Source organism: Hoplias malabaricus, chromosome 13 (assembly GCF_029633855.1).
Source record: "Hoplias malabaricus isolate fHopMal1 chromosome 13, fHopMal1.hap1, whole genome shotgun sequence".
Lineage (NCBI taxonomy): Eukaryota > Metazoa > Chordata > Actinopteri > Characiformes > Erythrinidae > Hoplias > Hoplias malabaricus.
The window spans coordinates 33,149,071-33,175,928 of NC_089812.1; the positions used below are offsets into that span (position 1 = coordinate 33,149,071).

The window sequence follows — 26,858 nt, forward strand, 5'->3', positions numbered from 1 at the left end:
CCTGATACAACTGCATCAAGCACTGCTCTATCCTCTGTGTCTACTCCTCCACAGCCCGGAAGAAGAGAGTCATCCGCATTCATCGTCACCTTTTCACCCTTCAAAAACCGTCAGGAGGCTGTACTAATGAGATCTTGATTTGAGTGGCAAATGTCACAGATGACATTCTGAGAGAAAGGTGGTATGACCTTTCTGCATATTGGATCACTAGAGGGACTTGAATCATCAGGAAAAAAATATATCTTGCAAGTTTAAGGCAGTATAGGACCCATGAAACTAAAGTTGCTCAATAAAGGTTCTTCAGTGTAATAGAGAAATTTCAACAGCGCACTCTAACTAGCTTGAACGCAGAAATACAGGAAGCTCTATACGTAAGAGTGCACTTATAAATGAAATGCATACATTAAGAACATATGACAAAAGTGTGTTGTAGCTGTGCGTTCATAATTCTGAGAAAGTGATTCATGTTTTCCTTATCTGACGTGTCCCCATTGACCAACCAAAACAAAACAAAATTGCAGCAGAGAAATGGCAGACAGTGGGGGGGAAACAAATGAGGCACCATCCTCTTTCAAGCTGAAAGTTTGGACCCACTTCTGCTTTTACAACACAGTAAGGACAAGCAAAACAGACAAAAGACTATGATTTTTAAGAGATTTACCACTTCCAAAAAGACAAGAGCATGCTAAAGCTATGCACCAAGCTGCACGTTGTTTCATACAGGTTATAAAAGTCTGTGAAGCTGACACCAGTAAATACATCCTGGTATTTGCTTTTTTGAGAGTATTTTAGCCTTCATTTCTGCATCGCATGATCACAGTATTGTGATGTCATTGTTACCGTGGGCAACATATCGTGAGATGCCCTGTGATTCTCACCCCTACTTCTGACTCCAGTCCTGGATGACGGCCATAACTTTGACAAATGGGAAAGTTCTCCAAGCTACTCATTTAAGACCATCCCACCGTGGGTGCTAATCAAACCGCACATTACAGCAATCTTCACTGCTACCTGTTAACTAACCTCCGCCAAACGAGCCGTGAAAGCAGTTAGAAGAGGATGCCAGTCTATGCCCGAGTGCATAGCCGCCTGCTCCTCTGCTCTAGCTCATCTTCCCTGGGTAATTACAGGCCCACGTCCCCACGTAGCAATTACAGACCATTTCCACAAGGATGTGGAAACTCTCCCACCCTCCAACCCCTCCGTCTTTCTCTCACCCACTCCCTTTCACTCCACCACCCGCCCCCCCCCAACCCTTTCTCTCTCTCTCCCACTCTGGCTCCCACTTGTAAAAGCTACCGCTGATATACCATTCTCTGCTTCTGTTCGCACTCTGTACCACAGAAACGATTCTGGACCTTTTGAAAAACCTTTCAAAAAAACAGCTCATTGAAATACGGAGATCCACTGAACAGAAAACGGTGCATCAAGTTGTCTGGCATGCCAACAAGACAAGAGCCCACGGTTTAGCAAGTTCAACGTTGATGGGTTAATTCATCAAGAACAACAGCTTGTTGCTAACATTCAGAAACACTGAAACAAAGTCCAGATTTTCAAGAATCCTTAGCGAGATTACTTTAAGAGCCTGTTTCAGAGAACATTTTAAAAGGCAGCGCGCCTGACAATAAGACGCAGCAGCAGCGGCGGCTCCAAGCCATCCGCCTCCAGACTCCAGGCAGAATGTGGGTGTATGGAGTCGATCTGTGCCTCGTCTTATAAAACCCATTTCGTGAGGCACACTGTTCCAAATGACTGTCAGAAAGCTGCAGATAAACGCAGGCTTCCTGGCCACTGGGTGTTTTAAGGTGCTTCAAAAATCTTACATTTAGTAACATAGCAAAATCTTTCCTTAGTAGGCATTTTAAAACATTGTTCGCATCGTTACACAATTCAGAGACGAATCAAAAAAGTCCCTGACTTATGACGGTAAAGGCATTGCAAGACACTGCAGTTGAGCTGTCAGCAGAATGTAATTACAGTGGACTTTTAAAATGAGGGGGAAAGCTAAAAGGCCTCTCCCTCCCAAAAAGCCTCTTAAGAGAGCTAAACAATGAGCAATAGTTTATGGCTCTGCCTCTAAGGGTTTTTTTTTTTAAACAGTGCATTCCTGTTTACTGTGCACTCAAGAGTTTCTCCACATCGCCCTCCACTACCCACTCCTCTGTCTCTCTCATGACACGACAATGACAGAAATACTTAATACCATGTTGTTGCTAAGAAACCACCTGTCTAGAATTCCCCACATGCACAGGGAAGTGCAGTCCTCTTGTGCTTTTATTTATATATTTTTTAAAATATCATATCACCCTCTTGGTGATTACAACTAATACAATACAACTCACCTTTTTTTTAACCATGCAGTGAAGAACCTGTAGTCAACCAAGAATCCCCCAATGGCATGGCTGTTAAAGTTAGACAATCTCGGCAAAAGCCAAAAAGCATCCACAAACGTCCTTTTCAGTTTAAAAAGACAGACAATAGGCTACATTTTCGGTGAGAATTTTTTTGGGTGGTGTTTTTTGTTTTTTTAAAGTATGAGCATTGGCACTTGAGTACTCGGGTAACTATTTTAAGGTCTATCTACAGACAGAAATCACTTTTTAAAAGTTATATAATTATATATAAGTATGTACAGTGGAACCTCTACCTACAAACTTGATCTATTCCGTGCCCCGGTTCGTAAGTGGAAAAGTTTGTTTCTCGAGTCAATTTTCCCCATTTAAAATAATGGAAAAGCAATTAATGCGTTAATACAAAATACATGTAGCGTTACTAAAAATAAAAGAGAAATACAGTGGTAACAGTAATGAAAAAAGGAATAATAAAGTTGTAAGTGGTTACACATCGCTTACTTGAAGACGTGACGCCTGGCTGGAGGAGTAACACAGGCACTGGCTGTATGACGGGAGGTGGGGGGTGGGGGCAATAACGGAGAGTAGGCGGTGAATGTGGGGAGACGAAGCGTAGATACGGCTTAACTTAGCACGAATTTCAATGTCTGCTATTTACACTAATGCTAAATTGCTAAAGCTACAATTTGCTAATCTTAAAAGCTCACTCAAGTCTGGGCGCTGGGAGACTCGCCTATTGGGGTCAGTGGCCATTTCCATCTGCCGGCTCGGCGGAGGCTCGGGTTCGTTGAGTGGAGGCAAAAAATATTCAAATGCCCGGTTCGTATCTTGGAAAGTTCGTTAGTGTAGGTTCCACTGTATAATGTTTCATAATGGCATTAAGGAGAAAATATGCAGATCAACAACTAACTGAAATGCCCATTACATGTAAAATATGTTGTGACTATGTGCGTTGTATCACACCTAAATAATCCAAAATGCTTCAACATGGCCACATCTCACAGTCAATGTAGTACTCCGTTAACTATTCTGAGACCAACATCACTATTCATGAATTAGGCTATATAATGATGATATAATTACGTATAATGTTTCATCATGGAAAAAAAGGGAGAAAATATGCAGAGCAACCACCAATTTGTTGAAATGCCTACTACAAGTTGTAACATGAGTGAAATATATGAGTTACTAAGATCTGTGTGTATGTCTATTCAAATATCTTCTCACATACCCTCAATTCACTGGTATTTACTTATGCATCCTCAAATATAACAACTAATCAGAATTTCTACAGAGATGAACCCGCATCCCTATTGTCCAAAAGAGATGAACACTAAGTATGAGCCTGCATTCTAAACCGTCACCCTCTTACTGAGACAAATCTGATGTTTCATGACACATGCCTACAACCCTTTCTGTGTTATAACTCATAATCTCATAGGATCGGTATGCACAAAGCCAGTGCCACACCTGCTAATTTCCAGTGTGCGATATATAAGCACAACAGCCATAACCAAACGGGCCAACGTCCTTACGGTTGACTCTTTGGAAGAGAGACACTCCCCTCTCGACTTCAGTTTCTGCTGAGGACTCTAGACAAGTCATACCCTGCCCAGTGCACAGCAACAGGTACTGTTTATCCACACACCCCTCCCTTCAAAATCCCTCACTTTGTGAAGAGCTGCCAACAACTTGCAGGACTTGGCTGGCGTAAGGTGATTTTCACTCCCTCTCCTGCTGCACCGGAGGAGGTCCGAGTCTAGCACCAGGTGGCTTAAGTTCAGAGCTTCATCCAGGTGAAGGTGAAGTCACCCTTCCCCCTCGGTAGCTTTCAGATCTGTGCAAAAACATTGCTGGAGCTGACAAACCTGATGGATGCAGCAGAGAACAGGATTTGCATTCACATTTATATATTTAAAGTGTTGGTCTGAGCAGAAATCTAAGTCACGCTATCCCCACTGCTGCAGATAAAGCCAACCAGCCATTGAATATTTGGTTTTGCACTAGGTTAAACAGCAGAACATTCTTACCCACCAACTAGTATAGTCAAAACTGATTCACTTGCTTCCAACCATGTTGAGATAGAGTTTCAAACTTGTTTAGGAGGTTTCTGACACTATGGCTTACTATTATATGGAGACATCTAGAAGTCTAATGCAAGAAGAATCCAAAAGCAAGATTGGCAATGCTACATCTGCCTCAATCCGTCAAACATGTCAACTGTTATTGGCACAGCAGTGTCAAAGTATATTTTTGCCTGTAGCACCAATTGAAAAACGCTGGTTCTGCACGTAAACACACGTTTTAAATTCTGGCAAAAATGTAATTCCAATTAACGTAGCTTAAAATGACCCATGGACGCTCCATTTGTCACTTAAACTGTAAGCCAAATGATTAACGTAATCCCTTTTTCAAACCTAAAATTGCAGTATAAATTCAAGTAATCACTTCAAATTATGTACAACAGTCTTAAAACCCTGTCTTACTTCACAACTGTTGCTGCAGACCTATGAAGACATGCATCATTCAGTAGTGATTCAGTGATACTCAATGAAAAAAAAAAAAACTGGGTTTCATAAAAAGGACTGAAAAGCAGCGATATTTCTGAAAATCTCAGTCATTTCTCCCGTTCCAAAATCTCACTTAGATAAGAAACCCCCAATATGGGTCACTTCAGTGGTGCGTATATAAAAGGAAATATTTGGAGGCAGACGTGTAGCAGAATTTCCAACACGCAGTGGTGGTGTTATCCACTATTCTGCCCAAACAAGTTGGGTCCGAAACTCAGTGCCAGGACACAGCAAAAAAAAAAAACAAGGAGGCTTAGACAAGGACATCTTATCACAGAGCTGAGAGCTCTACAGGTGGGGTGGCTGCTCTAACCCCAGGCAGGGAGTGCTTTGTGTGTATATGCATGTTTGTGTGTGTGTATGCATTTGAGCACACTGAGAACTAAAAAAATTCATACACACGCCCAGTGTTTAAACACACACACACACACACACACCCCTGCAGTCGACTGAGTCACAGCACTGCGGCTGGCGTTCTCTCTCCTGTGATTATTTCAAGCTGTTTGACCACCTCGCTGACTATGCAGGGCACAGTGTGGCATCCACTGACCTCAAACCCGATCCACAAACTGACACCCCATCGTTCCACCCAATTGAGCAGATTCTCTCACATGGTACCAACTTTAGCCAGGTCATGTGGAAAGGTCACAGTCTCCAGAACTGCTCTGTTCAATAGTGAAATACGCCTGAAAGAACTAGGTACTTCAAATGATCCAACACGCTACATGAAAACATTCATAATTCATATTTACATAAGCCTTTCCCAACCTTCCTTTATCCTGTAGAAACAGGCCATTTTTCTATCGTGTCTTTTAAACGGATACATAAAAGGTTCCTGTTCTGATTGGCTGACCTGTATTCAAATACCAGTGGACAAATAAAAATGACTTACAGAACAAAACTATATATTTTTTTACAGTACCTAACAGTGAAATTTGACAATGCTTTTTTGGATTTTCCTGCTAAAAGTTGTTTGGAGTTATTCTGTCTTGAAATTTTGATCTAACAACAACGAAATGAACTAAATAAGGTACATTTTAAACCTTCAGTGGTGTACAGCGACCATATCCATACATTCACTCATTATCTGTAAGCGCTTATCCAGTTCAGGGTCGCGGTGGGTCCAGAGTCTACCTGGAATCATTGGGCGCAAGGCGGGAATACACCCTGGAGGGGGCGCCAGTCCTTCACAGGGCACCACACACACACATTCACACCTACAGACACTTAAGTCGCCATTCCACCTACCAACGACTCTACACACCACACTCCTCACAGACAGTCACCCGGAGGAAACCCACGCAGACACAGGGAGAACACACCACACTCCTCACAGACAGTCACCCGGAGGAAACCCACGCAGACACAGGGAGAACACACCACACTCCTCACAGACAGTCACCCGGAGGAAACCCACGCAGACACAGGGAGAACACACCACACTCCTCACAGACAGTCACCCGGAGGAAACCCACGCAGACACAGGGAGAACACACCACACTCCTCACAGACAGTCACCCGGAGGAAACCCACGCAGACACAGAGAGAACACACCACACTCCTCACAGACAGTCAACCGGAGGAGGAATCGAACCCACAACCTCCAGGTCCCTGGAGCTGTGTGACTGCAACACTACCTGCTGCACCACCGTGCCACCCCTACCCTATCCAACACTCATTTTAAAAAAATAATAATAATACATTTTTTTTAAAAATGCACTAATCAACTATGTCCTATAAGAATACTAAGTATTTATTCCCTCAGCTCCACTGACCATACATCTGTTGCTGCAGTGTGTTGGTTGTCCTCTTGACCTTCATCAGTGGCCACTGGATGCTGCCACAGGACACTACTCTCAGTTCAGCAGTGACACTCGTACTAACACAACACGCCAACACATTCCCACCACCACTTCAGTGTCACTGCAGCGCTGAGAATGATCCACCATCCAAAAAAAATACCCGCTTCGTATTGGTCCAGCAACTGAGCAACAGGGTGAAAGGGGGCTAAAAAAAAATGATGCAGAGCAACAGATGGTCTGCAGTCTGCAGCTTTCCAACTACAACGTGTTTCTGCATGTACAGTGGAGGTGAGAGAATGGACACCAAGAGTAGAAACAACAGCGGTGGTCATGATGTTACAGACTGATCCGTATATATTTTAGCTTTTCCGCTGGTGATTTACTCCTTTATTCCCTCAGTAACAAGGCAGAGACCGCCTGGCACTAACAAGCACTCTACAAATAGCAACTGCGCCATATCATGCCAGGGCTTGACTGATCATCAAATCCCAACCCTGCAAAGATCAGTGCCAAAATTCAGCTTGAATCTGGAATGACCAGGTGTGTGTGTGTGTGTGCGCACGAGACAATGAGTGAGTGCAGTGAGGACGCAGTGAGCCATTATACAGGGTTTCACAATCTCTCCAAAGCAAAAAAAAAGCCAACACCCTGATACAGAGCACATCCGCCTGGCCCTGATTACTCAGAATAGTTTCTTTGTCCTCGTTTTAGGTGTTAGACTTCAGGTGGCCTATTTAAACAGGCTCATAGATCAAAGAGAGGACGTTAATCCAACAGCGTAGGCAAAGTTTTGGTGCTTTTTGGTAGAAAAACAGCAAAAGATATAAGGAGGGGTAGCTGAGTGGACTTTTACGTAGGGGAATGCTTGAGGGCAGTGTTTGACTGAACCTGTTGCAGCTCAGCAAGTCCCAACGGTGAGAACAGTGGAATGATCTGACTGCAGTGTTCAGGAGAATGCTAAAGCCCCAGGATCGTGTGCAGTCATGAAAACTGTCATATATTATATGAGGGAGAAGAGAGGTGGGAAGACGGAGCCAAAGAGTAAGAATGCGTCACTTAACCACCCCTAGTGACTTATTAAATCCCTAAAAAGAAAACTCAGTTCATCAAAACTCCCTAAAGAGGTTTTGATTTAACACCTTGTTCTACGAATACGCCATTAGTCCCAGTCTCTACCTCCATTGCTTGTCTGCAGCTTGAAAGCTACACCCCCAAGCTGACAGGATTGGTTTCTTAGATTTGTGACATCAGAACCCCTGGCTGTCTGAACTCGCCCATCTGTGACAATGCAGTTTCAAAGCAGAAATGCGAAGCCATTGTGTTGACTGTTACACACACGATATATAATAAGGTTAAAAGCCCCAGAGATGGCTTTTCAAACCAAAAACGGTTTCAAAAGTTTCTAAATTAGTTTCTATTTTATCGTTACTGTGATATATTGTTTTCATACTTTTACTGAGGACTCTGTCAGTAGGCCCTACGTGCCTCCTGCACAATTAATATAAAGAATTGAGCATAATTAGCCTTGTTTACGTGGGTTCAAATGAATTTAGAGCCGTACAGTATGTGAGATATTAAAATATCGCCTGTATATCGTGTTTTAAGTATCGTGATATATTTTTCGCCATTTACCTCAGCCCTACTCCCTATATCAAGTTTGTACAACAAGCAGAACCCCGTGAAAAACTAAAAGTTAGCCGCCCTTGCTTCGGCGTCCCATTCGAATTTTCCGTTCCACCTTAAACGGTCAAGCAGCCGTTACAGTCGCGCGCCGTGGGAATCCTCGGGTCCACACAAACCAGTCAAACTACTGGAGAAGAACTACCTGTTCACTTCGCAACAACCTTAAAAGGCCAAAACAGGGAATACCGCCGCAGCACACTACATTTCCGAAGCTTTAACCAACCGCCCACACTCCGAATCTCCGCGAGAAGTTAGTCATAAAGTACTTTACCTTGTACACATTCTCCGTAACGCGGTGGACCTCGTCGGTGCGAGACATGGCGAGATCTTCAGTCCAAACCATAAACACGCTTGGTGAAAAAACGGTTTTATCCGAAAGCGGTAGTTTCTCGACTCCCACGCGAAGGAGTGGATGATTTTACGAGCGAGCTGCGAGTCGTGTGTGAGAGGGTTTTTCTCTGCCGCACTCCGTGCTGCTATTTCTCTCAGCTCAAGTGCACAGACGCCCACCGTGCGGCAGTAATTGAAGCAGACAGCTCTCTCGATTTGTCCAAAGGCCAGCCCCTCTTCTCTCAGCGCCACCCAAGGGGCGGGGCTTCACTTACCTGTTCCCCCCCCCCTCCCCTAACCACGCCTCCCGAAGTTGGAGTAACCATGGCAATAATATAACGATAGCGACAATACTGAGCGATGAGCTTACATGCTAACACATACAACGCAAGCTAACAGAAATAGGAAATGTTTTCATTCGTTTACTTTGAGTCTTAAAGATCTTAAAACATGTATACATTGTGGCCATATCTTTGGACTTTCCAAAATGAAAGGTATTAAATGTTAAACCCACCACCCGCAAAAATAGATAAATAAATGCGAAACCACCATCATTCAGTACATGCAAAACTATTAGCTCACCTCTCTTCTACACTTACCCAACTCCTCTGCTCTCCTGCAGCTCCATAGCCCTGCCTCAGAAGTTGATAGACCTGTTACTTAAATTTATGACACTGCCTTTTTAAGGCAAATGTGTTTAACCGTGGTAGTGACTGTTTATTTCACTAATGATAAAGTGAGGTGATCTTCTAGTAAAAAAATCAACAAAACAAAAAAGAACATAGTTAAATCTCTGTTTCTAGAAGGAGCTATAATGTATTTGACAGCCATGAGAACATTAACAAGGTCAGGAACTGATGGCAGACATATATATCCTATATTTGTGGCTACATTAACCCAGCACATAGTGCAGAAATTCATCACACACTCATTAGGAATCCCTACAGCACTAAAACAATTCCTGGCAGTTATGTTTGCATAAAAAGGGCTATTACATTTGAGATGATATCTATAGTACATACCTTAACAGTTACACACACTCCAAAAATCTGTTATCATCTAAATCTATCATCTAGCCACAGTGCTCACTTCCAAATAAAATGCATTTAAGAGCAATGCTTTTATCCTTTTTTGGCAACAAACAGTTAACAGCTCTACTAGTGTTTTAGAAAGAGTAATAATTAGTTTTCAATTGGCAGAAACCTAGAAGCTTGTGGGAGGGAGAACAATGGAAGATGCCCACAAAGGTGTGAGTCTTAAGTAAGCTGTTGTTGGAAGCTAATACTGGCTAATTTCTGAAACAATAAAGCCTGAGTCAGTTCACAATTATACTGCTGCAATAAGAAGCCTGCATTCTGATAATGGAACCAGAAATATTCCCAATACCCAAATCTGACTCTTTATTTCCTCGTTATAACAGAAGAGCATTACAACACAACCCGCTATATTACGGCAAAGTTACCTATCACAATGATAACTGAGCTGTTTATAAATAAAACCAAATCACATTCTGTAAATACTGACTGTAGCTAAGGATCTGATATTGTGTACCATTCTCACATTCTCATCTGGATTAAGACATTACCACAGTGTCACAGTGATATTTACACTTCCATAAACTCTGGCTCTGGCGTCAGTCATAAGCAAGGACCGACTACGCATTCCTCCACTGCACTGATGTTGACAAAGAGCCCCCTGGTGGTCATGGTGTAACAGTACAATAGTGAACAAAGATCAAACACAGCTGTCATGAACACTGATATGGATCGCACTTCAAAACACTAAAAAGTCAGTTTCTTTAAAGCAATTTATAAGCAAAAAATAAGAAAATTTCACATTAATTGAGAGTCATCCTTCATTATTTTCTCATTTGATAAATGTTTGTGCAGCCATTTACCAAATGTTTCAAAGGTCATAGCTTTAAACACTGTGTAGTGATATTATGCTTGTCATTTATCTTAGAAAATCAGTCAGAACGGGCATAATCAATTGAATCGATTAAATCCCAACCATTTTGGTGGTATCAATAAATTAACAGAATAAATACTGAGTCCTACATTTACAGGAATAATTGACAGAAAACAGCTGTGCACTCCTGTTCTGAAAAATTTCATCATAAAGTAAGTGACGTGTTACTAATTGCGCGTGAGATCAAAGCACATCACAGGTGATAGGCTGTCACTAGGCTGCCAACATCTCTCCATCCTTCTTGACTTTTTCTGAAAAACAAAATAGCACAAAGACAGGTAAGAAGAGGAAACCACCACCCAACAGCATATCAGGTCATTGCTACTAAGAAGTGGTGTATAGCCATACCCTTCTCTGCTCTGGGAACATCAGGCAGAGGCTCAGTGGGCACCTCTGGAAGTGGAACGTCGTCACCCTGACAAGGAGAAGACCAATATGAATCAATACTCTTCCAAGGGATTGTAGAAGGTTATATTATCCTCCTCAGATACGTCCAGCCAAGACTGAGGTGAATTTCATTTCATACAATTGAAGATTTTGATGGTTAAATGATTGAAATCATGTTTTTTTTTTTTTTTTTTTTGAACAAAGGAGGGGGCAACAAAACTACAGAATCAAAGGCATGTTCATGTCATTTTAGTACTGGAAGAAAGCAATGTGCTTTTTATACCAAACAAGTTCATAGTGATGACAGATGTGACCCTACCTGAGTGATGGCCTCCAGTTCTGCTAGCACAGCCTCCTCATCCTCTTGGTTCAGAGACCCAGCCAGGATATCATCGATTTGCTGCAAAAGAACAGTAAAAATGTTCACTGACTTAGTCGCGCAAATGTGAATGAGTGGACTGTAGAAAACTGGTAATTAAAAGTAAAAAAATAAATAAACGCGGACATTATCTGAAGCAATATTGACAGTAGCTGTCTGCCGTCAGGGCGGCACGGTGGTGCAGCAGGTAGTGTCGCCGTCACACAGCTCCAGGGACCTGGAGGTTGTGGATTTGATTCCCGCTCCGGGTGACTGTCTGTGAGGAGTGTGGTGTGTTCTCCCTGTGTCTGCGTGGGTTTCCTCCGGGTGACTGTCTGTGAGGAGTGTGGTGTGTTCTCTCTGTGTCTTCGTGGGTTTCCTCCAGGTAACTGTCTGTGAGGAGTGTGGTGTGTTCTCCCTGTGTCTGCGTGGGTTTCCTCCGGGTGACTGTCTGTGAGGAGTGTGGTGTGTTCTCCCTGTGTCTGAGTGGGTTTCCTCTGGGTGACTGTCTGTGAGGAGCGTGGTGTGTTCTCTCTGTGTCCGCGTGGGTTTTCTCCGGGTGACTGTCTGTGAGGAGTGTGATGTGTTCTCTCTGTGTCTGTGTGGGTTTCCTCCGGGTGACTGTCTGTGAGGAGTGTGGTGTGTTCTCCCTGTGTCTGTGTGGGTTTCCTCTGGGTGACTGTCTGTGAGGAGTTTGGTGTGTTCTCTCTGTGTCTGCATGGGTTTCCTCCGGGTGACTGTCTGTGAGGAGTGTGGTGTGTTCTCCGTGTCTGTGTGGGTTTCCTCCGGGTGACTGTCTGTGAGGAGTGTGGTGTGTTCTCTCTGTATCTGCGTAGGTTTCCTCCTGGTGACTGTTTGTGAGGAGTGTGGCGTGTTCTCTCTGTGTCTGCGTGGGTTTCCTCCCACAGTCCAAAAACACACGTTGGTAGGTGGATTGGCAACTCAAAATGTATCCATAGGTGTGAATGTGAGTGTGTGTTGCCCTGTGAAGGACTGGCGCCCCCTCCAGTGTGTATTCCCGCCTTGCGCCCAATGATTCCCACCGCGACCCTGAATTGGATAAGAGTTACAGATAATGAATGAATGAATGTCTGCCGTCAGAAAGAATGACTCAAACCTTCTGATAGTCTATGGCCTCTTGTGTCTCCTCCATTATTCTCTCCACTTCCTCAATGGACAAAATCTAAAGAGACAAAATACAATTTAAAAGGAGGTCGTTCAATTGAACGACGTCAGTAAAACTGAGAAAGTAGCCTTCACAAACACATGTGAAGCATTAACGAGGGGCAAAGCTGTTTAGGGATGAATTGGCTGTATCAGCTGTATACTGTTGATCTGGAATCACTTCATCTGTAAACAAATATTAATTAATAATAATAATAGAGGGTTTTTCCCCTTTGATGCTTCAGCAGCTAAAAATTCTCACCTCGTGCATTTTCTTCAGGCAGTCATTGCCAACCTTCAGCCCGTCCAGGACCCTTATTTCGATCTGAGCAAATTCAAGGTCTTGAACCTACAACAAGTGCATTTGCACACATTTATATGCTGATTTCAACTGCTATAATGTAGAGTAAAGTAAGTAGGACACATCCATTAAGTGCAGTGTCGTTCATTTGGATCTGTGCCGTCTCTGAAGACAAATAAAAAGACTCTCACCATGCGTTCAATGTTGCTTATCTGGGTCTCAGTCTTGTCCAGGAGCTGGTCCTGGTAGCGCTTCTTTTTGAGCAGTAGAACAGCTCTTCTGTAAAACAAGCGCAGGAACCACTTCATCTTAACAATCAACTTTCCCCAAGCAGAACTCCGACAGTATTTTATCCGTGCTATGATTTATGTGGTACATAATTAAAAATGACTCAGTAACTGGGCTTTGAGGAGCATTTGCTTTCCTCAAGGAATATTCTCAAAGCCCAATTTCCGAGATGTAGCTGGGGGACGCAATAAAAGTTGGAAATGAGTTAGTAGGTTATCATCGAACACGCTACATGAGAGAAATCAAATTACACACTTACTCCTTCTTTCCATCCTTTAGGAGCTGTTTGGCCAGAAGCCTCTCTGTCTCTAGCTGCAGTGTGAGTTTTTTCTGATACTGTCTCAGTTTATCTCGCTGCTGTTTCAGTTGCTGTTCAATGGGAACACATTCAAGTGAAAACAATGAACTAAATTAACCGATAAATTTAACAGATTTACAAATCACATTTCCGGAAAATTCGGGACGCTGCGGCAAATGTAAATTATAACAGAATCTAATGATTTGCAAATCATGTAAACCCTGTATTTTATTGCAAATGGTGTAGTTTACCACTGTGTTGCATCACCTCTTTTTTTAACCACACTCTTTAGATGTTTGGGAAATGAACAGACCACCTGCTGTAGTTTTGAAAGTGAGATGTTTTCCCATTTTCACTTCATACAGGATTTCAGCTGCTCAACTTTTTGAGTTTCCAGCCGTTATAGTATTTTTGATTTCATAATGTGCCAATGTTTTCCATGCAGAACGTGGACTGGGCTAGTCTTAGCAAAATAAGACTCAGCGTCTCTGTGACGCTCTGTTTAAACCCAATGATGTCACTGATTTGTTGCAAATTATACAAGTGCTGGTCATAATATTAGAATATCATGAAAAAGTTGATTTATTTCATTCATTCCATTCAAAAAGTGAAGCTTGTATATTATCCTCATTCATTACACACAGACTGATATATTTCAAGTGTTTATTTCTTTATATTTGATGGTTATAACTGACAACTAATGCAAATTAGAATATTACTTAAGACCAATACAAAAAAAGGGTTTTTAGAAACGCTGGCCGACTGAAAAGTATGAGCATGTACAGCACTCAGTACTTTGTTGGGGCTCTTTTTGCCTGAATTACTGCAGTAATGTGGCGTGGCATGGAGTTGATCAGTCTGTGGCACTGCTCAGGTGTTATATGAGAGCCCAGGTTATTCTGATAGTTGCCTTCAGCTCTTCTGCATTGCTGGGTCTGGCGTATTGTATCTTCCTCTTCACAATACACCATAGATTTTCTATGGGGTTAAGGTCAGGGGAGTTTGCTGGCCAATTAAGAACAGGGAGACCATGGCCCTTAAACCAAGTACTGGTAGCTGTGTCACTGTGCAGGTGCCAAGTCTGTGTGTAATGAATGACTATAATATTCAAGTTTCACTTTGATATGAAGAATTTGATACTGAAATAACGGCACGGTGGCGCAGCAGGTAGTGTCGCAGTCACACGGCTCCAGGGACCTGGAGGTTGTGGGTTCGATTCCCGCTCCGGGTGACTGTCTGTGAGGAGTGTGGTGTGTTCTCCCCGTGTCTGCGTGGGTTTCCTCCGGGTGACTGTCTGTAAGGAGTGTGGTGTGTTCTCCCCGTGTCCGCGTGGGTTTCCTCCAGGTGCTCTGGTTTCCTTCCACAGTCCAAAAACACACGTTGGTAGGTGGATTGGCGACTCAAAAGTGTCCGTAGGTGTGAGTGTCTGTGTTGCCCTGTGAAGGACTGGCGCCCCCTTCAGGGTGTATTCCCGCCTTGCGCCCAATGATTCCAGGTAGGCTCTGGACCCACCGCGACCCTGAACTGGATAAGAGTTACAGATAATGAATGAATGATACTGAAATATTGATAATATTGTTAGTTATTTCCAGTCTCTTACTACTTTCAACCAGCAGCTATTGATTAAATGTATCTGCGTCAGATTCTTCAATTCCATCGTTGGTGTCTCATTGGTGCACATGGCTATCCAGTACAAATGTGTATGCACTTTTATTGTGTTGTTGTTGTTGTTTTTCTTTGTTGTACACTGCTATAAACACATACTGCACCTCCTCCGTGTTCCATTTAAAAACATATTCATGGACAGTGATAATATCTAATAAACTGCAATGACAGACTAATATTTAGGACACTAAATGCACTATAGAGCATTCTTCCATCTGTGTGTGTCATAACAGACAACACCATAGTGTTTACACTATGACAAAGGCCATTTTGTTCACTCTGGGTTTCTTACATCATAAATCTAAGGAACCAGCTGCGGGGTGGGGCTCTCTCTGAAAGCTTCAACTAAAAGAAAACCGTTTTTCATGTAGCTGTGATTAATTAAGGGCACTGTATTCATGGTTGATGAGAGTATATATATATTGTGATATTATATATTAATCATATCGCCCACTCCTAAAACCGCAGCTAGTTTCATGAAACAAGTCTCTGACTAATCCCTGTGTTTACACTAGTTTTATCCAAGCGGAGCGCTAATGGAATTAATGATATTTCCTAGCACATAAATCCACAAAACAACGTACACAACTGTACACAAACAGATAATCGTTCTGTCAACGTTAGCTACACCTCTCAGGATGAATCTTACCAAAACAATCCTGTCTTGTTCGGTGACTCGACTCGGACGTCCCTTTCTGGTCAAAACGTTTCCCATTGCGAAGCAACATCCCCGCCACTATACTACAGTCGCTTCTTTTGTGAAATATCAGTTATTTCTTCGTTCTGAAATGCATTCCAATAAAAAAATACGTGTGTTTTTGTTTATACCGCTCAGTCAGGGGTGATGCTCCGTTATGCTACTTTTCTGTAGCCAGTAGCGATGAGAGTCGATTCGCAAAAGAATTCATTCCTCGAGCAAAGAATAGAGTCGATTCCACGTAAAGTTTTAGTTCAATTCAGAGAACACAGAACATTTTAGCTAAAGTAGCCTGAAATGTTTAAGTAAAATAAAATAACCACTCAAGTAAAATCCAAGGAACGTGTATTCGTTCGTATCCTTTGGTACAAAAGTCAGTGTGAACATATGGTTACCAACAAAACATGAAGTTTAAGCACAGAATATATGAATCAATGAAATATTCAGGGTACTTCAGACGTGAACATAATATTTTTTTCATGTTAATCCTAACAAAATCGGTTATACTTCCGGTATTTCTTTTTTCTACTTAATCGACAGTATTTCATAAAATCGATTCTTTGAACTGTCTTTCATGATGGATTCAGAATCGGAGTCGACTCTGGAGTCCAAACACAGCTGACAAGGCGATGCTGAGCTTGGAGACTAAATGCGTCAGATTTGTTCTGATCCAGGAACAGTCTCTTATGCGTATAATATTTAAAACAAGAGGAGCTCCGCTAACAAGAGCTGATCTCAGATCATAGTCGTTTACCTGTGGTTGCTAGGAGCAATGGACAGACATTAATTCAAAATTAAAGTCTTCTAGCCGCACTGTTCGGTTTTAAAATAATATAATTTCTCCCGAGCTATTCTACAATATTCGCATAATTTTAAGATTGAGACATAGCGATGATTTGCATTTAAATTGTGGTTTTCTGGCCTCTTATAATCCTGTTGAATTAAACGGTCCGATTAATATTTATTACAGTATTTTGTTTATGAATCATGAATCAACCCATTTACACGTTTCACATTTACAGTTCAGCATTAAATTAAATGAGGGGGTTCAATGTTTCTCCGCCTATTAATTAATAAAAAATAAGAAAAAGCACATAAACTCCTAAGTTATTTTAATTTATTAATTTTCTTTAAAATGTTTTTAGTCTTTTTCAGATCAATATGTAGAAAATTTGGTCTGTATTGATTTCTTAGCAGAATGCGCACAAGTAGAGTTGCCAACCGTCCCACATTTGGACACGGAAAGGTGTGTTCCCTTTTGAACTCGTTTTGTTGTGTATTTTTTGAGGTCACACTATAGACTCAGCTCTCTCTCAGCCCTAGCGAGGGGCGTCATGAAACTGCTTATCCAGTTCAGGGTCCCCCAATCACTGGGCGCAAGGCGGGAACACACCCTGGAAGGTCCTTCACAGGGTGACACACACTCGCACATTCACAGTAGCCAGTTCACCTACCCATGTGTGTTTTGGGCCGTGGGAGGAAACACACCAAACTCCTCACAGACAGTCACCCGGAGCGGAACTCGAACCCACCACTAGAGATCGGCACATCGATCCTAATATCTATACCAACGCTGGTACTGATTATTGTTATTGTACTGTCACTTCCCAGTATCGCCCACCTCTACCCACCACCTCCAGGTCCCTGGAGCTGTGTGACTGCGACCCTACATGCTGCACCTGAACAGGGAACGCGTTTTTCATTGGTCGTGGCTTTTATTTATCCAATCAGCAGCCAGAGTTATCCATCATTCACAGTCCCTCCTACAGGTGGATGGTTTGCATCTCTAGCGGCTGTGTTTTGAAAAAGTCATTCTATTTTTGTCATGCATTATTAGGATGCACAAAAGGAAAAGGCAGGGGAAGACAGACTCCTTTTTAAGCAAACCCAAGTAAATGGAGTTGACAATTTGCTACCACAGGCTTGCAATGTTTAACTGCTTTGTGGTTTTCACTCAGTGATCCAGGTGACGTGGGACCATGCAGTGGTTGTATTCACCTGGCACAAACAATAAAAACCACACAAGGCAGCATAGGTTGAAATGCATGGGTAATGCTAGTATGGGGAGAGAAGCAATAATAGCTATCCTCATGTGTGATTTCAAAATGTCAACAAAAAACACAGTTTTGCGGTACAGTAGGCCTAGATGTACATAAAATATAGAAATTCCAAAAGTTATAATTGGTTGTGATTGTAATTATAATTTGGCTATGATAATTTCAGAGGGCGCCCCCTCAAGGGTCTATTCCCGCCTTGCGCCCAATGATTCCAGGTAGGCTCTGGACCCACCGCGACTTTGAACTGGATAAGCGCTTACAGTACACCTACAGTCTTCCCTCCAATCCACTAAGCGACGAAGCATTGAATGTCATCAAAGTCCATCAAGCTGTTCATTGTAACTGAGTTCAGCCGTCACTAGGGATGAATGATTAGGGGCATAGCTTTAACCAAAGGGGGTCTGGGGTAATTGCCTCATAGTAGCAAATGAACTTGATGAGGTACAGATCAAGCAAAGCCACATGTAGATGCTGCCTTTACAAAAAAAAATATATATATATCCATCTACAGGTAGAAAATCAGAACTGAGTTTTGAACAACAATTAACTCATTATTTACAGGTATCTGTAAAATATACAGCCAAAATGTCATTATCATCAATTCAGTCTGCCCTAAATACTGCAGTGAACGAACATGTTATCTGCCTTTTTCCAGCAGTCTTACTCTACATTCATCAATAATCAGTTTTCTTCTGATAACAAAATGCTATTTCAACTATTTATTGAGCCAACTGTCCTCAGGACGGTCAGTGCCTCTCGGGAGCTTTATTGAACAATGGCAATGCAGAACCTGTTCATGTAATTTGCAAATACTGTATTACCGGTTAAAAATAATTGCCTTGTTTTAATTTAGTTTATTAATTACAAGAAGATCTGAAGGTAAAGAATGTTATTGATCTAAGAGTCTAAAAGAGAGTCATTACATTATCATATGCCCAGTCAAAATGTCATAGAAAAGATGGCTTATTTATTGCCCATATTTGTCTTACACTCTAATTAATGTTGGATGAATTAGATGAATGTATCTAAAGATCACGGAGCTAAAGAAGAGTGCAAAGTTGAGGGTAAACTGAACAAAAGCAAATTACACGCTAAGAAATGAAGCTTAAATACAGTGAAAACCAGAACGGAGAAGAAAGAGAACCAAGTGAAAATGGATAAAAACCCAAGCTTCTGGCTCTGAAACAGGTCGTTCTAATCAGGGCTGTTTAGTTAATGAAAGAAAAACACTGTGGTACACTGCCAGACTCAAGATGTTCTTCCTGTGTCTGCGTGGGTTTCCTCCGGGTGACTGTCTCTGAGGAGCGTGGTGTGTTCTCCCTGTGTCTGCGTGGGTTTCCTCCGGGTGACTGTCTGTGAGGAGAGTGGTGTGTTCTCCCTGTGTCCACGTGGGTTTCCTCCGGGTGACTGTCTCTGAGGAGCGTGGTGTGTTCTCCTTGTGTCTGCGTGGGTTTCCTCCGGGTCACTGTCTGTGAGGAGTGTGGTGTGTTCTCCCTGTGTCTGTGTGGGTTTCCTCTGGGTGCTCCTGTTTCCTCCCACAGTCCAAAAACACACGTTGGTAGGTGGATTGGCGACTCAAAAGTGTCTGTAGGTGTGAGTGTGTGAGGGAATGTGTGTGTATGTGTTGCTCTGTGAAGGACTGGCGCCCCCTACAGGGTGTATTCCCACCTTGCGCCCAATGATTCCAGGTAGGCTCTGGACCCACCACGACACTGAACTGGATAAGGGTTACAGATAATGAATGAATGAAAGAATGAATAAATATTAATATATGGCTTGATTTTTTTTTAGTGCTCTGCATCATGCCCTTCTCCATGTTAAATTTCCTGTAGTTCATGTAACTGTGTTTTGATCTTGTACTTTTAAAAATACTTGTATTAAATATATAGATAAAAAAATATATAAAAATATAGATTAAAACAAAAAAAAAAAACAGTGCTATTGGTGTGAAATTAAGCTCAGGTCACATTCAGCCATTTGGTGAAATACAAACTCCAGATTACTGACTCATGTTCATTTTTGGATATACTGATTTATGGAGAAATAAGCTCCATTTATTACATCTGTGGTACACTTTTTTTTCCTGACAGCGTCGTCATGCTGAAGTGTTGCACTCCGCAAGACGCCTAGTGTCTCTGCTTTCATCGTGTGAGAGACAAGGGACCACAATCATTGCTCAACAAAGCTCCAGGGAGGATAATGGAGGACAATTTGAAGTGCTGTGTTGTGGCACTTTTTATCTACTAATGTAACATTAATTATTTTTTGTAATTATTTTATGAGTGCTCTTAAGTTTGCCAGCCTTGTGTAGGTCATGTTGGTAAATCAGTGTTTCAGTTTCTCATGTGTCCCCTGGATTTCCAGTCTCTAGAGTGGCAGTCGATCCCAGAGAGAGTATTGAGAGACAGAAGCTCGTACTTATGCTACACAGGCACCTTTGAATCTACACGTGGATATGAGGAGCACCCCGGCGGAACAAGACAGAGCTCTGATCTCCTTCTTGAAGAAGACTTGTGTGGAATGAGCTCGACCTTTAAACTGCAGAATGGAAGAGTACATGACATTTACAGTAGGAATTACTCATTAAAGAGTGCGTGTTTTGTTAATAAATGAACCTACTTTCACAGGTGATTGTGCTGTTGGGGAAGGTGTTTCACGGTTCTTTTTCTCAACCTGTGTTGATTGACTAAAGTAGGGTGACCTCTGAGAAGAGGACACATGGGGCAGGTTGGCAGCACAAATGCTTCCATAACCATGCAACTATGCTGTTGAATTTAATACATAAACAGATACTCTTTAACAAGATAAAAAAAAATGCCTTTTTGGACAGATTCCTTTCCATTCAACATTTGGCCCTAAGCAAAAATAATCAAATCATATTTTTGTCATTTCTTGACAGTTTATTATCACTGAAACCTGATATATCCTGTTCATACCAAACTACAAAACTGAAGTCCTGTATTAAAGTGACTTGTTTACACCAGAAAACTCATGATCATGACAGAAACTGATGGGTTTTTACTTTTTAACTGTGTTTTTTAAACGATACTAAAAGCAATCACCACATTTTATCAACCAGAAGTAATACAGACTTGATAAATGATTAGAGCATCACTGGGATAAAGACATTTATGTAAAAATACTTATATTTTATAAGGTCTAGCAGATAAAACATACTGTATTGAGAGCTATTATTCAGTCTCACCCTGTTCCGTAATGAGTTGGCCTGTTTTCTTCTAAAGTTAATGTTAAACAGAAAAACTGCGCAGATGTAACTCGTCAGAAAGTCAGTAACGGTCAGGTGTGTCCGTGTGTTTGTGTCGTCATAGGGACAGAAGTGACGACTTTCAGTTTTTTAACATATAGAGCAGAAAGTGAAAGGCTCGTGTGACACAGAAACGCTTCCAAATGCGAAGAAGAGACTATGATAAATTACCTTAACTTTCAACAAATTTCTAATCGAGGCTCCTGTAAAACACTGATGTGGAGCGGATCTCGGCTGAATGTGATGTAAGCACAAAAGGTGTGTCCCTTGAACACTTGATTCCCGCGCGCCCATTTTGCTCACCTACAACAACGTCATCTACGTCATTGAAGTGCACACTTCAAAAAAGAAATTAGGGCTTTTTGTAAGAATTAGGGCGGGGGAAGGCGGTGGACGGCAAAATCCCGGATAGTTTTGGGTTCCCGACCGGAAGCAGGTCCCGAAAAGAGGATATGTCCGGTGAAAAGAGGACGTCTCGTCACCCTACTAAAGTCTGTGAACCTAGGTGATCAATCCACATTTTGTAGTAATGAATAATAGCATTGAGTGGGATACGTGAGGTGCTACACATATAACTTTAACATTTTCAATGTTACCACAAGGTACAATGCCACAAGCAAGTACGTCCTTCCTCTCCCTCTTCCTCCTCCCCACACACAGTCGGGGAAAAATGTATGCGTCATTTGTGTGCGCTCTTGGTCGCATGTTGTAGATTCCGGGAGATTTTATCCGATTTACGGGCATCAGGGAGCCACATGTAATATACGGGAGACTCCCGGAACTTCCGGGACACTTGGGATTATCACCGAGGCCTTTCCCATTTTCCTCACGTATAAAAGAAATGTCAGAATGATTATGATTCAGTAATTGAAGTGCTACTGTGATCAAGAATATAAAAAAATATGGTAAATATTAATTACTGTAAGCTATACCCAATATTGAAAATAAATAATAAAAGTTGGGGCAGCACGGTGGTGCAGCAGGTAGGTGTCGCAGTCACACAGCTCCAGGGACCTGGAGGTTGTGGGTTCGATTCCCGCTCTGGGTGACTGTCTGTGAGGAGTGTGGTGTGTTCTCCCTGTGTCTGCGTGGGTTTCCTCCGGGTGACTGTCTGTGAGGAGTGTGGTGTGTTCTCCATGTGTCTGCGTGGGTTTCCTCCGGGTGACTGTCTGTGAGGAGTGTGGTGTGTTCTCCCTGTGTCTGCGTGGGTTTCCTCCGGGTGACTGTCTGTGAGGAGAGTGGTGTGTTCTTCCTGTGTCTTCGTGGGTTTCCTCCGGGTGACTGTGAGGAGTGTGGTGTGTTCTCTATGTGTCTGCGTGGGTTTCCTCCGGGTGACTGTCTGTGAGGAGTGTGGTGTGTTCTCCCTGTGTCTGCGTGGGTTTCCTCCGGGTGACTGTCTGTGAGGAGAGTGGTGTGTTCTTCCTGTGTCTTCGTGGGTTTCCTCCGGGTGACTGTGAGGAGTGTGGTGTGTTCTCTATGTGTCTGCGTGGGTTTCCTCCGGGTGACTGTCTGTGAGGAGTGTGGTGTGTTCTCCCTGTGTTTGCGTGGGTTTCCTCCGGGTGACTGTGAGGAGTGTGGTGTGTTCTCCCTGTGTCTGCGTGGGTTTCCTCCGGGTGACTGTCTGTGAGGAGTGTGGTGTGTTCTCTATGTGTCTGCGTGGGTTTCCTCCGGGTGACTGTCTGTGAGGAGTGTGGTGTGTTCTCCCTGTGTTTGCGTGGGTTTCCTCCGGGTGACTGTGAGGAGTGTGGTGTGTTCTTCCTGTGTCTTCGTGGGTTTCCTCCGGGTGACTGTGAGGAGTGTGGTGTGTTCTCTATGTGTCTGCGTGGGTTTCCTCCGGGTGACTGTCTGTGAGGAGTGTGGTGTGTTCTCCCTGTGTTTGCATGGGTTTCCTCCGGGTGGCTGTCTGTGAGGAGTGTGGTGTGTTCTCCCTGTGTCTGCATGGGTTTCCTCCGGGTGACTGTCTGTGAGGAGTGTGGTGTGTTCTCCATGTGTCTGCATGGGTTTCCTCCGGGTGACTGACTGTGAGGAGTGTGGTGTGTTCTCCCTGTGTCTGTGTGGGTTTCCTCCGGGTGACTGTCTGTGAGGAGTTGGTGTGTTCTCCCTGTGTCTGTGTGGGTTTCCTCCGGGTGACTGTCTGTGAGGAGAGTGGTGTGTTCTTCCTGTGTCTTCGTGGGTTTCCTCCGGGTGACTGTCTGTGAGGAGTGTGGTGTGTTCTCCCTGTGCCTGTGTGGGTTTCCTCCGGGTGCTCCAGTTTCCTCCCACAGTCCAAAAACACACGTTGGTAGGTGGATTGATGACTCAAAAGTGTCCGTAGGTGTGAGTGAATGTGTGTGTGTGTTGCCCTGTGAAGGACTGGGGCCCCCCTCCAGGGTGTATTCCCGCCTTGAGCCCAATGATTCCAGGTTGGCTCTGGACCCACCGCTTACAGATAATGAATGAATGAATGTTGTAAACATAAATAAAATAGCTAAAAGTTAAACAAATGTGATCCCCACTGTGTTAGTTTTATTTTATCCCAACATTTCCATCTCTTTTCATGATTTTCAATGTTTGGAGGCTTCTTTGCATTCTGTGCCTTGAGCAGAGAAAGAGGAAACCTATCCTGTTTGACCAATCCACTTTTATTTATTTCTCCCATCATTTACTGACACTGCAGCTTCATAAACACATTAGACTGGTTTGCAGTGTGCAAACAAACTTAGCAAATGATAAGGAAATGTTCTGAATTTTATAAAAAAAATTGTTTAATTACAACTGTGAGCAACGCCTTAAAGGCAGGATTGTAAATTATTTCCTTTATGATTAATATGTATTCTTAAAATGGTGGTAATAACAACAACAAATCAGACCAATTAATTATTTAATACATTTTTTACATATGTTAAATTGGCCAAAAACAAATTATAGAAAAACAGCACTTCAGAGAATCATGTGATGCAATTTTATAAAGACAATGACAGAACAGTGCTAGGAATCAGGCGATATATTCTTGCCTGTACGAGTACAGTTTAATTATTTCTAGTTTGTGATTTACTGGGATATGTTTAAAATGACATGAAGATTTTACCTGAAAACGTCAGACCTTCAACAATTAACAAGCTAACAGAGAGACACACCCTCACATTCAACACATACTCACGGGTTACATACACTTAAGTGTTTAGACGCTGTAAAATACTCTGCTTCAGCCTTGGCCTTGCGTTGGGAAACATACGGACACTTAATACCAGGGAAGTTGTTTCAGACCTGAGCTTAAAAAGAATAAAAATCTTCATCACAACCCTCAAATTGGCACCGTCAATGCAGCTACTTCATAAGATTCTCTTATATTTCCAGCTTAATAATACAGCTTTGACTTCCTGGATGCAAATGTAAATGAGGTAAATGTTCATTGCAGTAACACGATTCTTTTGTCGTATGTAAACTATGCCAACGTATCTTACGCTGGAACTGTCTGCAGGCTTTGATAACTTTTTCATATATTTCAATCCCAGAGGTCCATTCCTCTGCTCCAAAATCAGCGAGGGATCACTGGAAGGCTTATTGTGGAGCCGAAGGCTTTGGTGTGGTATGTTCCCCCAATAACCCAATAAGATCCATTTTATATTTTGCTAATGCCTGCTATGCACTGGATGGATGAAAATGGTTTGGTGTTGTGTAACAGAATGATGTACCATTAACTTAGAAGACCTCAGAGTTTTGGGGTGAAGATGCTGCATCGTTTCAGTCGAGAGTACGTGCAGTCTCCGAGAACGTCTTCACTAGCTGCAAGTCCTGATTTCCTTGGGTGCGAGAAGAGTCTCATCCAAATACTGAACCATCCTGGTTAGAATATCAACAAGGATAATGTCCTGCTGTGACTGACGCTCCTTCAGAGGAGGAGAGACCAGACGTTCAAACGTGGAAGTCCCTTCCGAAGTGTCTGATCTGGGCATCAGTCATAGATAGGTAGTTGGTCCTCATGCTGGGTGAATACTGTGAGGAGAACAGACAGAGGGAGAGAGAGTAAGAGAGACAGCAGATAAATATTGTTAGCTATGGCTCATATGCCTTGAGATGTTTAGGGCCTAGTGCAATCATTTATTCTTTCAGAAATTATGGAGACTTTGTGCTTATACTGTTTGTTTTCTTTTTAATTAAAAAGCTGGAGGAGGTGATTTTGTAGAAACCTGTGCGTAAGCCATTTAAAAAAAATTTACAATTAATAAATAAAAATGTTGCACTCGTTCAAAAAGCCACCAAAACTAACACACACTCCACTTGATATGTCAAACAGAGAGAGGAGCACAACGCCTCACTGTCCGTCTCATATGTAAGAAAACTCCCAACAGCTACAGCGATGTTCACTCTGGTTTGCCCTCTGGCTTCACCCTGACTTTGTTTGGAAGACTTCTCCTGACATCATTCTATTCTCTTTTATTTTATTATTATTATTTTTTTAAAAATTCAATCATTTAGTCGGAATGAAATCAAATTCAGGTGGTTCAGCAGGAAGTGTCACTGTCAAACAGCTCCAGGGACCTGGAGGTTGTGGGTTCGAGTCCCGCTCCGGGTGACTGTCTGTGAAGAGTTTGGTGTGTTCTCTCTGTGTCTGCGTGGGTTTCCTCCGGGTGACTGTCTGTGAGGAGGGTGGTGTGTTCTCCCTGTGTCCGCGTGGGTTTACTCCGGGTGACTGTCTGTGAGGAGTGTGGTGTGTTCTCCCTGTGTCCGCGTGGGTTTACTCCGGGTGACTGTCTGTGAGGAGTGTGGTGTTTTCTCCCTGTGTCCGCGTGGGTTTACTCCGGGTGACTGTCTGTGAGGAGTGTGGTGTTTTCTCCCTGTGTCCGCGTGGGTTTACTCCGGGTGACTGTCTGTGAGGAGTGTGGTGTGTTCTCCCTGTGTCCGTGTGGGTTTACTCCGGGTGACTGTCTGTGAGAAGTGTGGTGTGTTCTCCCTGTGTCCGCGTGGATTTACTCCGGGTGACTGTCTGTGAGGAGTGTGGTGTGTTCTCCCTGTGTCCGTGTGGGTTTACTCCGGGTGACTGTCTGTGAGAAGTGTGGTGTGTTGTCCCTGTGTCTGTGTAGGTTTACTCCGGGTGACTGTCTGTGAGGAGTTTGGTGTGTTCTCTCTGTGTCTGCGTGGGTTTCCTCTGGGTGACTGTCTGTGAGGAGTGTGGTGTGTTCTCCCTGTGTCCGCGTGGGTTTACTCCGGGTGACTGTCTGTGAGGAGTGTGGTGTGTTCTCCCTGCGTCCGTGTGGGTTTCCTCCGGGTGACTGTCTGTGAGAAGTGTGGTGTGTTGTCCCTGTGTCTGTGTAGGTTTCCTCCGGGTGACTGTCTGTGAGGAGTGTGGTGTGTTCTCCCTGCGTCCGTGTGGGTTTACTCCGGGTGACTGTCTGTGAGGAGTGTGGTGTGTTCTCCCTGTGTCTGTGTAGGTTTCCTCCGGGTGGCAGTCTGTGAGGAGTGTGGTGTGTTCTCTCTGTGTCTGCGTGGGTTTCCTCCGGGTGACTGTTGAATAATGAATAATGAATGATTGAATGAAATCAAATCCAATCAAAGTGACAAATCACCTTCTCCAGCTTTATATAAAAAAAACAACTGTGTCAAAGTGAAAGAAATTTTTTGTACCATATATGTATGTATCTAATTGTTTTGTATTTTTAGAAAGGAAGTTACACAGTCTCACTGATGCAAACAC

General features: G+C 42.9%; 3 protein-coding genes across 8 annotated transcripts in view; all 3 read right to left on the bottom strand.

The window, feature by feature from the left end:
- baiap2a (BAR/IMD domain containing adaptor protein 2a) overlaps positions 1-8,975 on the bottom strand; it is a 95,563-nt gene extending 86,588 nt beyond the window's left edge. For 3 of the 6 annotated variants that reach the window (XM_066642402.1, XM_066642401.1, XM_066642398.1), the window contains exon 1: positions 8,678-8,972. In XM_066642402.1, the coding sequence (XP_066498499.1) occupies positions 8,678-8,749 (72 nt within the window). In that variant the 5' untranslated portion in view covers positions 8,750-8,972. Of the gene's footprint in view, positions 1-8,677 lie in introns of all 6 variants that reach the window. The other 3 variants (XM_066642399.1, XM_066642400.1, XM_066642397.1) reach the window with 3 other exon arrangements.
- A 420-nt stretch (positions 8,976-9,395) lies between these two features.
- chmp6a (charged multivesicular body protein 6a) lies at positions 9,396-16,051 on the bottom strand. Its single transcript, XM_066642623.1, has 8 exons — positions 15,815-16,051; positions 13,462-13,571; positions 13,106-13,193; positions 12,876-12,962; positions 12,567-12,632; positions 11,411-11,491; positions 11,053-11,119; positions 9,396-10,955 (listed from the first exon to the last, which is right to left on the bottom strand). Exons 1-8 carry the CDS (start codon positions 15,878-15,880, stop codon positions 10,918-10,920), a joined length of 603 nt encoding a protein of 200 aa, XP_066498720.1. The 5' UTR covers positions 15,881-16,051; the 3' UTR covers positions 9,396-10,917.
- A 7,798-nt stretch (positions 16,052-23,849) lies between these two features.
- ttyh2l (tweety homolog 2, like) overlaps positions 23,850-26,858 on the bottom strand; it is a 57,041-nt gene continuing 54,032 nt past the window's right edge. The window contains exon 14 of the mRNA XM_066642930.1: positions 23,850-25,159. Within this exon, the coding sequence (XP_066499027.1) occupies positions 25,079-25,159 (81 nt within the window). The 3' untranslated portion in view covers positions 23,850-25,078. The remainder of the gene's footprint in view (positions 25,160-26,858) is intronic.